The sequence below is a fragment of the Pistacia vera genome, unplaced genomic scaffold (genome assembly GCF_008641045.1).
Source record: "Pistacia vera cultivar Batoury unplaced genomic scaffold, PisVer_v2 Contig227, whole genome shotgun sequence".
Classification (NCBI taxonomy): Eukaryota; Viridiplantae; Streptophyta; class Magnoliopsida; order Sapindales; family Anacardiaceae; genus Pistacia; species Pistacia vera.
The window spans coordinates 210776-221577 of NW_022196032.1; the positions used below are offsets into that span (position 1 = coordinate 210776).

At 37.0% G+C, this 10802-nt stretch overlaps 3 protein-coding genes across 7 annotated transcripts; 1 reads left to right on the top strand and 2 right to left on the bottom strand.

The window, feature by feature from the left end:
- The first annotated feature begins 1953 nt into the window (after nucleotides 1–1953).
- Nucleotides 1954–5472, top strand: LOC116130987. Of its 5 annotated transcripts, XM_031416654.1 has the most exons (6): nucleotides 1955–2216; nucleotides 3047–3409; nucleotides 3488–3581; nucleotides 3723–4015; nucleotides 4395–4739; nucleotides 4962–5472. In XM_031416654.1, exons 1-6 carry the CDS (start codon nucleotides 2127–2129, stop codon nucleotides 5235–5237), a joined length of 1461 nt encoding a protein of 486 aa, XP_031272514.1. In that variant the 5' UTR covers nucleotides 1955–2126; the 3' UTR covers nucleotides 5238–5472. The 5 variants fall into 5 exon arrangements, with proteins under 5 accessions (XP_031272512.1, XP_031272514.1, XP_031272513.1 ...); XM_031416652.1 differs by having other exon boundaries at nucleotides 1954–2216; nucleotides 3047–3581; nucleotides 3696–4015; XM_031416653.1 differs by having other exon boundaries at nucleotides 3047–3581.
- Nucleotides 5434–6599, bottom strand: LOC116130989. Its single transcript, XM_031416655.1, has 3 exons — nucleotides 6363–6599; nucleotides 6209–6278; nucleotides 5434–6130 (listed from the first exon to the last, which is right to left on the bottom strand). Exons 1-3 carry the CDS (start codon nucleotides 6547–6549, stop codon nucleotides 5554–5556), a joined length of 834 nt encoding a protein of 277 aa, XP_031272515.1. The 5' UTR covers nucleotides 6550–6599; the 3' UTR covers nucleotides 5434–5553.
- A 1647-nt stretch (nucleotides 6600–8246) lies between these two features.
- On the bottom strand, nucleotides 8247–10680 carry LOC116131006. Its single transcript, XM_031416672.1, has 5 exons — nucleotides 10543–10680; nucleotides 9748–10437; nucleotides 9317–9553; nucleotides 9137–9228; nucleotides 8247–9051 (listed from the first exon to the last, which is right to left on the bottom strand). Exons 2-5 carry the CDS (start codon nucleotides 10408–10410, stop codon nucleotides 8424–8426), a joined length of 1620 nt encoding a protein of 539 aa, XP_031272532.1. The 5' UTR covers nucleotides 10411–10437; nucleotides 10543–10680; the 3' UTR covers nucleotides 8247–8423.
- Between the last annotated feature and the right edge of the window lie 122 nt (nucleotides 10681–10802).

Below are 10802 nucleotides of genomic sequence, written 5' to 3' on the forward strand. Positions count from 1 at the left end.
CATAAAACCTTCTTGAATCTTGATTGACTCTTGCGGACGAGAGTCCACATCAGTCCTAACTTTTTAGGCATAACAGATACTATGATAAAATAGGTTTGGATAGAACTCACTCCTTAAAAGCTAGCTTAAAAGATGAGAGAATTCAACCACATAAATACTTGACGGGATAAATATAACTTCTAACAATGAACATGCAAAAAATGTGAAAATTATTGGTTAATGAACATCAATTGGTCACAAAACTAATCCACTCATTCTTGGTGGGATACTTAATTGAAATAAAATAAAAATATACATATCTAGCTCATTTCTACCAATAACCCTTATAATGTTAGCCATTAAGCTTCAATGCCCATACATCACCACATTCTTCTATCATAATTTTGTAAAAAAAGATGAAGAAAACTTTGTAAAGGTAATACATTAATTGCTTTTTATCTACACTTTCCCTTATGAGAAAGATTACAAATGTCACATCTCAACCCGTGAGGGTTAAAAGGGGTGGTCTTGTATATTAAGGCCCTGTTTGGCTTAATATTTTTATCCATATTCTGGATCCTATTCTCCAAATAATGTTTGGCACATTATTTCAGAAATATTATCCTATTTTTTAATTACTTTTAGACCCCATAAGGTTATTAATTTCACTAAATACCCCCTGAAAAAAAAGTTTAAAAATTAACAAAAACACCCCCATTAACCCAACTTGTCAGATTCCGACAACCACCGTCGATGATTGCCGGAATCTGTACAACGGCCTAAATTCCGACCATAAATGGCCGGAAGTTCACCGATCTGGCCTTTTCCGGCCAGATCCACCACGGATCTGGCCGGAAAAGGCCAGATCTGGCCGCAGCGACGGCCAAAGAAATGGCCGTCGTTGACGGTCAACGACGGCCAAATCTTGGCCGCTGACGGCCAAAGATGGCCTTCATTTGGCCTTTTCCGGTCGTCGACGGCCATAACAGACCGTAGATCTGGCCTTTTCCGGCCAGTTCCGTGGTGGATCTGGCCGGAAAAGACCATAAAGACGTGTTACGGCACAGATCCGACCGGTCTGTGCCGTAACGAAATTTTCCGGTCAGATTCCGGCGGTGGTGGCCAGAATCTGGCACTGCAGATGGTGGGGGTGTTTTTGTCATTTTACATATTAGGGTCTTTAATTAAATTAGTAAACTTAAGGGCTTTTTCATAAATTTTTAAAACTTGCCTCGTAATACTCCCCTATCCAACAACCCAATACTATCCTTAAAATCCTACCCAAAATACTAAACCAAACGCACTATAAATTTGTATGATTTTTGTTTGAGGAAAACCACTCATTTAACCCTAACAGATTGGGGCGTGACAACAAAGATTAGAAATTGAATCCTTGTTTGATGGTCTCTCGTTATAAATAGCTCAATAAATAACGTCTATTTTGGCATTACAAGGTCTCACGGTTTTATTCTTGAACTTCAAGCCTTATCCTCACATAGAATAATTTGAAACTTCACGATACAACACATCTCATCACGATAAAGCTTAATGTGTTATAAATAACATAAGCAAATATTATCTATTTTGATATTACAAATTTTACGGTTTTGTTCTTGAGTTTGAAACTTGAAATCCATCTATTGACACTAACCTTAGTACCTCACACAAGAGCAATGTGAGATTTCAAATCTTACCCCCTCTAGTTTTTTGTATTTCTCAACTTTTATTGGTATAACAAACTCTTACGAAAAAGGCAAGATTGATAATCATATATAAATGATGTAATGTATTAGTTTTTTTATAATTTCCTTTTTTAAAATATTTTATAAAATTCAGAAGTTAAAAAAAGAAAAAATTAAAAAAAAACAAACATAGAGAATCTAAAGAGTCTTGGAGACTAAGTTTTTTCCTGGAATGACTCAAAAGCATTTAAATTAAAAGCACTGTTTTTTTTCTCTCTCCCTCCGTGGATCATCACTTCACTTTCCTGAGTTTCCTCTGCCTTCTCTATAAATTTTAACCTAAGTTATTTTTTATGTTCTTCTCCCAAGCAACAACAAGACCGTAGTTAAAATTTTATAATCTGTTTATCTCCACACTTATCTTCCCGCCAAATTCCATCTTCTGCGTTGTGTTTTTATAAGATCATGAGTCAGCAGAACACCAGAGGAGGATATTCGGGTTCTAGAGGGAGATCTTCACGTCCAAATAGTGGTGCTTTTCACCATCAAAGACATGTAACTTTATCAACTCACCACCTCTTTTGCTTTTTGGTTTTAAGTAAATTATGTTTTTTCGTGTTTGTTTTACTTTGATTTTGAGGATTCTTAGTTAAAGATTTGGTTTTGAGAGATGGGTTTGTTTCAATTTTTTATTTTTAGTTGTTGCTGAGAAAGAACTGAGGTTGAAATTAATTTTTGGCTCAAGGGAATATATGGTATTCGGAATAAAATTCGGTAATGTTACAGTTCATAAATCTATTGATTGATTTATGAAGTGTTTGTATTCATATACTAATTATATTTTATCTGTTTATATTTATGATGATGGTGTAAAAGTTGATACTTTTTGCGTTTTAGTTTGTTGTTTTTGAGATTATCTTGGTTGTTTTGCTTGTGTTCAATGCCCTTTAAGAACCTGACATGCGTGTCAGATTTAAGACTTGTTAGACATTTGTTTTCATTAGACTGTTCTTAATTACTAATTAACTAAAAAAAATTTAAAGAGCTGTTTTCTTTTGGCTTTAAGAAACCTATCACCAATGAATTTCTAGAATTAACAAATTTTGATTGCCCATATGTCTTTTCACTCTGTATTTCTTGTTTGCATGTTACAGTGAGTGAATGTTTACGGCTATATGTTTTTGTATCCTGAAAGCCGTTTTTGCTTTTGTTCTTGTGACGCCCAATCCACTTTGTAGTTCTTCTTCGTCTGTAATTCAAGTCTTATGCTTTATATATGTATGTATATAAGGCTATATATGAGTTACTGTTATGGAAGTACTTTTCATAATAAAGTTGTTTCTCTCTTTTTTTTTTTTTTTTTTTTTTTCTGGGGAAAAATGTAGGATGGAGTGAATAAGCCTTTTGCCAATGATTCTTTTGGCAGTAAGGATGGAATGTCTCAATGTAGAGGGAGATATTTGCATAATATGTCCCGAGGCAGTGGTTCAAAGCAGTTCAATGGTAAACCCAGCTCGAAATATGTGTACCGGCAGAAGTCACCTGCAACTGATGTTATTCCAAAATCTCCAGAGGCTGGGGGAAGTCAATTGAGACAGCCAGAGTGCTTTGTGGCTTGTGGGGATGGTCTTCATTCATTTACTGCTCAGTCTGATTCTAAGAACCCTACACCTGATCTTATTCAAAACTCACCAGAGGCTGAAAGGAGTCATATGAAACAACCTGAGAGCTTTTCATCACCAGAATTGGTCAGTGGAGCTGATCTTCCTATATTGCCTGTTCATTTTGATTCTAGGAACATACATCTGAATATGACTAGAATGCAGATCAAAGAAACCCCGGAAGAGGAGACAGAGGAAACTGCAACTGTGAATAATGATTTCTCATTCTCAGGTGAGGTAAAAGATGAATGGATGGGAGGTGAGCCCTTAGTACCTGCCATACATCTGAATATGACTAGAATGCAGATCAAAGAAACCCTGGAAGAGGAGAGAGAAGAAACTGCAATTGTGAATAATGATTTCTCATTCTCAGGTGAGGTAAACGATGAATGGATGGGAGGGGAGCCCTTAGTACCTGCCAAAGCTGATATTCAAGAACAGGCTTTCCAAGAAAAAGATGTCAAGAATTTGGCAGGCATTGGAGGTTCAGGGCCTTCTGTGCAGCAGGCGGTGATGTTTCCCTTAGATATTTGTCCACCTAAGACTGGAAGTTGTATTTCGCTTAAGCCTTCTCTTCTTGAAACAAATAAACTTAAACGAAACCAAGTCAAGCTTGCCATGGAAAGGCAATCTGGAAATGTGTTGAGGCCTGGGATGGTATTATTGAAGAATTATTTATCTATCAGTGATCAGGTACTGCTCTGCTCTTTTTTCTTTTTCTCTCTTTCAAGTGATATGGTCCCTCTTTCCCACTTATTTTGATACAGCCCATTCTATTAAATTCCAATACATGATAAAGGCTCCTGGCTACTGAGGCTTGGTTGTTATAGCATCCTCAGTCATCATTATGGTAGTGGAGGCTTTGCCTGGGTTCAAAATTGATTTGTATACCAACCCACCAACATATATGTGTCACCAAGACATATATCACCATATAGTTATCTCTTCTAGTAAATTGGAAATATGTTTTCTTTTATTAGGAAAATATGCTATTCTGCCAAATGAGTTGTCATTTATTATGGTCTCCCTTGCCGTTGTCTATTAATTTATTGTTGCTCCAATCTTCTTTTAGGTCAAAATATTGAAAGAATGCCGAAACCTAGGGCTGGGACCTGGAGGTTTCTACCAACCTGGTTACCGTGATGGAGCGAAATTGAATTTGAAAATGATGTGCCTTGGTAAAAATTGGGATCCTGAGAAAAGTGCATATGAAGATATTCGGAGTGTAGATGGTGCTAAACCACCCATGATTCCTGGTTATTTCGATCAGTTGGTTAGGAAAGCAATACAAGATTCCCATGCTCTCATAGGAAGAAATTCTGGAGTGTGGAACGTAGAAAACGAACTTCCAAGGATGTCCCCTGACATCTGTATTGTAAACTTTTATGCAGAAAGTGGGAAACTTGGTCTCCATCAGGTTTGTAGTGAGAAACATTATCATTCTTATTACAGTAGTCGCATTGTAACTTGGGTTCTTTATTTTTTGCGCTATTCGGAGGAAGTGTGTTTAATGTGTTACTCAAAATGAATATGGTATGAAACATTTTAGTTTGTCAGAACACTATCATTCAGATTGAATTTGTGAACTGATGTAAAATGTTTGTGACTGTTGACATCTCATACTTTCATGCCAATGCAGGATCGAGACGAATCTCAAGACAGTCTGGATAAACGTTTACCTGTGGTCTCCTTTTCAATTGGTGATACTGCCGAATTTTTATATGGTGATGAGAGGGATGTAGACAAGGCACAGAAGGTAAATTTGGAATCAGGAGATGTTTTAGTATTTGGTGGAAAATCTAGACATATCTTTCATGGTGTTAGTACTATCAGTACAAAAACTACCCCGAAGGCTCTGCAAGAAGAAACAAATATCATTCCCGGCCGTCTGAATCTTACTTTCAGGCAGTATTAATTGTTTTATGCTTGTAGCTGGGTCTTAGGTGATTATCTGTAAGGAAGACGTCTGGTCTTGCTGTAATTGATAACATAGAAAAGTTTGAAGCGGTATGTGTCTGACTTGGATACGCTATGGTAAATGAATGTTTATAGTCCGCAATCAAGAAGAACTACTGAAATATCATTACTGAGTTCTGATTAGAAATGTCTTTTCTTGCTTGTACAATTTCTATGTTGATTGATATGCTACGGGGTTTCGAATATTGAACAACAATCTTTCTCGATTCACCTTATTAAGTCATTAATCACATACTATCAATTACTTTCATTTACTAACAATCTTTGACCCTCCTTGATCCGCATCCAATCAACTGCATCAAAATTGGAGTTGCCTTCATCCTGCTGCTGGGGCAATCGTTCTCTGCGGACTGATCTCTAATGTCTGCCGATGCATCAGCCTCAATACAGTCCATCAAACTCTCGATGGTTTGTGAACTAAAACGTGAATGTGGTGGAGAAATCTCTTCTCTAGGCAGCTCTGCAACGCAATCTTTATTATCTCCAACTTCTGCACTGTTTAATATTCTTCCTCTTTTAAGAACATCTGTATGTGTTGATGCATTCATGCCTATCATAGCCTTGTAGATTTTGTGTTCATTAAGTTCGTTCAGCGAACTCCGTGAATGGCTTTTTCTTCTAACTATGGCAGGAGAATTGGAGTCCTCACTGGAATTACTGCTTGTTTCTGAGGAATTTGTGTTGACAGCTGATAACTCCGTTTCATAGGATCGAAAGCTTATAGACTTGTCCAGGAGCTGTGATCCTTTGAGAATGTATTCGTTTCCATGACAAGGATATATAAAATCATTCTCAGACAAGTCTTGCCACACATACCCATTCTTGTAGCTCCTGAATAGAAAATGAATCAATACCAAGGAAATTTAGGCGTAAAGAGATGAAGGGTGCAGTTTCTTCACAGAAGTTTACCTTTTAGAAGACCAGACATACATGTTTGCCATTCCTTGACCTCTGAGAAAGTTCAGTCTCTTTGTCACATCTAAAAAGCAATTATATTTAGTTCCCAGATAAAATTTTCAGTTATATGATCCGTAAATGAATATGGATATATGTATCAAATTACCTCTAAGATAGAGTCCTTCAGGAGAAGAAAGAGGGACCTCCATGAAATGAGGATGCTCAAGCTGGCCCTTTCTTGAAAGATAGTACACAACAGGAACTTTTTGCTCACTCTTCAGCTTTGGTTCAACCCATATTTTGGTTCTCTCAGGGCTTGTTATCTCAGCTCTCCCTCTTGAATATTTTGCCATTGTGCCTCCAAAGATAAGAAATGGTTTTCCAAAAGAGCACTACAGGAAGTTTCAATTCATATGAAATTCTCAAAAGAAGGTTTGTATAACACCCTTTTTATAGCAAACTAGAATCTGTCTGTTTTGAGCAAGATCAATATATTTAGATAACTAGGCAATTTGTTAACATCATAAACAGTTTCATGACGCATAATGTGGAAGAAAATTGAACACTGAGGACAATTTCATGAGACAAGTGGTGCAAGTGTAGGGCCAAAAGCCAACATGTTCCTTAAACAAATTGTGTCTTACTATAAGCTCAAGGACCCAAGTGAGATTATGACAAAAATCTCAAATTTCAATATGCAAAGTCAAAGCCAGTCCCGTGAACCCATGACACACTCTCAACAGCATATTCAAACTCATTGTTTGATCTTGATGCTTCACCATATCTATCATTACTACTATTTTATTCTTGTTTTATGTATATATAGTATCACATATTACCTGAAACTAAGGATTCTGCAGCCAAATTTACCTTCCAAAAGATTTAAAAATTGCAACTTGGGAAGATTTAGTCATGAGCTTTCCATCTTAAACAGTTGAAACATTTCTACTGGGTGAAAGAAGTTTCCTAAGTTCAATTCAGATTAACTTAAATCTCATTACTCGTTTATGACAGTTTATCTATAGGTTAAAAGAGTATCTTAAATATTGTGTTTATACGGGTTTTTATTTTTCAAATAGTCAAAATTGCTCAAAAATAGGAAGCATCCCACTTTAGATCTGTCTTAAAATTGGTTTGTGAGCAACTTTGAGCAAAGAAAAAATTTAATTTGTGCAAGGAAGAGATTTATTTATTATATAATCGCATTATTTGCAGCTTGAATGTCATCATGTGACAAACCAATTCACTTTAAAGAATAGAATATATAATTTTATATTCACTCTTTTGGTTCTCTTAGAGTTTCATTGCTTTTAGCTCTCCTACCAGGCCATGGTGGGTGGTCTTCCACAGCTTGGGAAAGGCTAGCTACTTTAAATTGGCATTTGGTAAGCCACAATTTTCCCATATCTGGCCAGTGTTTATTTACCTCTTGGACCCCTTTTTGGCAGCCAAACTTCAACAGTCAATTATCCAAAGCTTGTTGGACCAACATGCTTAAAGAACAATACATTCAAAAACGCTTATTTCATAAGCAAACCCCACAGGATCAACCACCACTCATCAACCAACAAAATGCATTCTTGCCAATCTCATTCGTGGGATCCAGGTCAGCATCAGTAATATTCCTATAAGTACACCTCACAACTTAAAAAATATAATGTCAGTTACATGTGTATCCCATTATTACCCATTATGACCCATGCTTTGTGTAGATAACATTAAGCCACCCCTCTATGTGTTATAGTATGTGTTTAACCTGTAAGTTTCACCAGAAATGTGGCTCAGGAAAGGAGAGGGGGAAAGTTTGAGCCATGCTGGAGAAGCAGGGCACATGCTAAATCTGTTAATTTTGGGATTTAGCATGTGCTCTAGCTCTCCAGCTTGGACTTTCTCCCTTTAAAATTACAAGCTTGCAACAATGGAGGAAGTTCTTCAGATTAAAGGGTAAGTTTAATTTCTTTGTAGTTAATATTTTAACTTGATGTTTAAGAGATGCATATTTGAAGAAGTCTATAATGGAATTAAAAATGTGGCACATCAATGTCACACTATTACTAGAGTTGGACCATGGATGGCCTTATTATTTCAAATAAGTTTATACATGAATTGCAATTTATATATTTATGATAGACCAAACTGTCAATCAGTATAATCTTAGATACTATAAGTTATTCATCAACATTATATCACAAATAAGGTAATAAAAATTATTTCCCTTTCAGTTGAATCAACCTCTATCAGACCTGTTCTCTAGAGCTGAGGCTGCTGAGTCCACATGAAGGAGCAAACAGGCATAAACCTTTTTCTTCAACCCTTCAATAGTCTCAACTAAGGCATTATTTTCTGAGCTCAAGTTTCTAGTTTGTTTATCCAACCATTCATTAGCATGCTTGAGTTGTGATAATGTGACAGCAATGTGGTTATCTTGCTCCATTAACATTCTTCCTGCATTGTATTTTCCTTTCTTCTCCTGATTTCCCCCTCGAAAACCAGCATCCAACGCTGCCTCCAAGAATTTGAAGAACCAATTTCTTGTTTCACTTATGAGGTTCTCTCTCATTTCTTTGATCTCTTTCGCACCATCTCCTTTAGCCCATTCAAGTTTCTCATTTCCACTCAACTCTATTGAAGTCTTAGTAGAATACTTCAATGTGCTCTTACCATTAATTAGACTTGTCTTTTTGCTAAACTTTTCTGTCTCTTGAGAAGAATGGTGTGTGGATGACTGAAGTGATTTATCCTTTAATGGGGATGTGACATTCGGTTGATCAATGAGCTGTTGGAGTGTGAAAAATTTGGTGAGAGAGGTGTGAGGGTTCTCTGGTGAGGCAGAGGAACATAGATCAGCAAACAGACTGAAAGAAATGAACAAAGTTAGAAAATCAATGTCACAAAATACAGTTCAATTCAGAAGAGAAAAACAAATATAGATGCATAAACCTGAGGCACTTGACAAGATTTGCTGATGTAGATGCCTCCTTTTGAGCTTCTGCAGCAACCATGGAAGCTAAATTTCTCCTCCTAAGCATTCCCTTGTAAATAGATAAAAACAAACAAGAGAAAATAACTATCATGTAACAACAAACAAGAACCTTGGAGAATGTGGAATATTTTACATACCTTTCCTTGCTTCAAGAGATTGGCAGGCAAAGAGGCCCACGATATCATCTCTGGAGAATGAGTTTTATCTTTACTGTTTGACAGAAAATTCAAGGTCATGTTTTCCTGTCTACTTGAGTTGTGCTTTGCAGGCATTTTCTTGGAAGCCATCACGGCCTCCTTAATGTCAGAAACAGCCCCCTCTGGCCTTGATGAAGCTGCAATGGATCGACTTTGCAAAGGAGTCTCCGGGCGTGCCTGCAGTACCAGTACCAAGCCTTGTCACTAACCTAGTTCGTTTTATACTAAAAAGAGGAGCATACTTTCCTTATGATGTTAATTTCGTTTCAATCGTTCAATACATGATGTGCTAAACATCGTAAGGGACATAAAGCAGGAAGGTACCTAGAATTAGCAAGTCCTGGAGCTAATAATTTGTGCATGAATCATACCTGACCTTTAAGCTGATCTTGGTGCTTGCCTTTTGATGAACCGTTAACCTTCTTACCAGCTCCACCATTATCATTCTCATTACCCTTTCCATTACTATTTGAATCCAAGCCACTAGCCTTGGAATTCACTGTCAAAACACCCTGCATATACCTGGATGAAACACCAGCCTTCTCTTCTTTAATCACAATTTTTTGTTTTCTCGGACTCTCCTCTTTTGCTTCTGACACTTCCTTTATTTTTAAACCATTAACAACTCCCTCGTTCTGATCAACAGCTGCTGGACTCTCTGATGGCTCTAGAATTTGCATCAAATCTTTAGGATTACCAACAAAAGGGTTGCGCCCTGGCACCGGTCTAACGCCAACTAGAAGAGGAACCGGTGTCCCAGCTTCAACTCTATCAACATAAAAGAACTGTCCAAGTTGCAACTTATTGTTCAGTATAAGCTCATTGTCTTCCTTTGATAGTGAAACATAAGTTGAATGTGAAGAGTCTGATACTTTGATAAAAAAGCCTTGATTAGGCCACAATTCTGATCCTGTTAAAGCTGGCACAATGCTGATAACTTGCAGAAGCACTGATCTATACTCGCCGCGAACTTTTACATTAGAGTTCACACTCTGCAGAAGCTTTAACAGAACTCCTGGTGTAAGAGATGCCATTGATATCCACTCTTGAATCCCAAAGTTCTAGCAAATGTTGCATCAAGGTGTTAATAGACATAACAATAAGAAAACTTAAAAGCTTCATGCACCCAAAAGAGCTTAGAATAATTTGAGTTAAAGATATTATACCTCACAAATAGAACACCAGAAAAGGGTGTGAAAATGGGAGCTTCAGAAAGTAAAATGCATGGAGTTGTAACAAGAAGTGACCATTGTCAATGAGAATTAATCTCTATAGCTTTGCATGTCAGGCAAGTTAGCATCAACTTCTCTTGGCTTCAAAGCCAAGGAACAATACTTACATGTGAGAATTTTGTGCCCCTTTTTATGTGACATGAAGTGACAAATATGCCCATGTGTAAGATCATTATGTGAGGGGATTGTTGTTA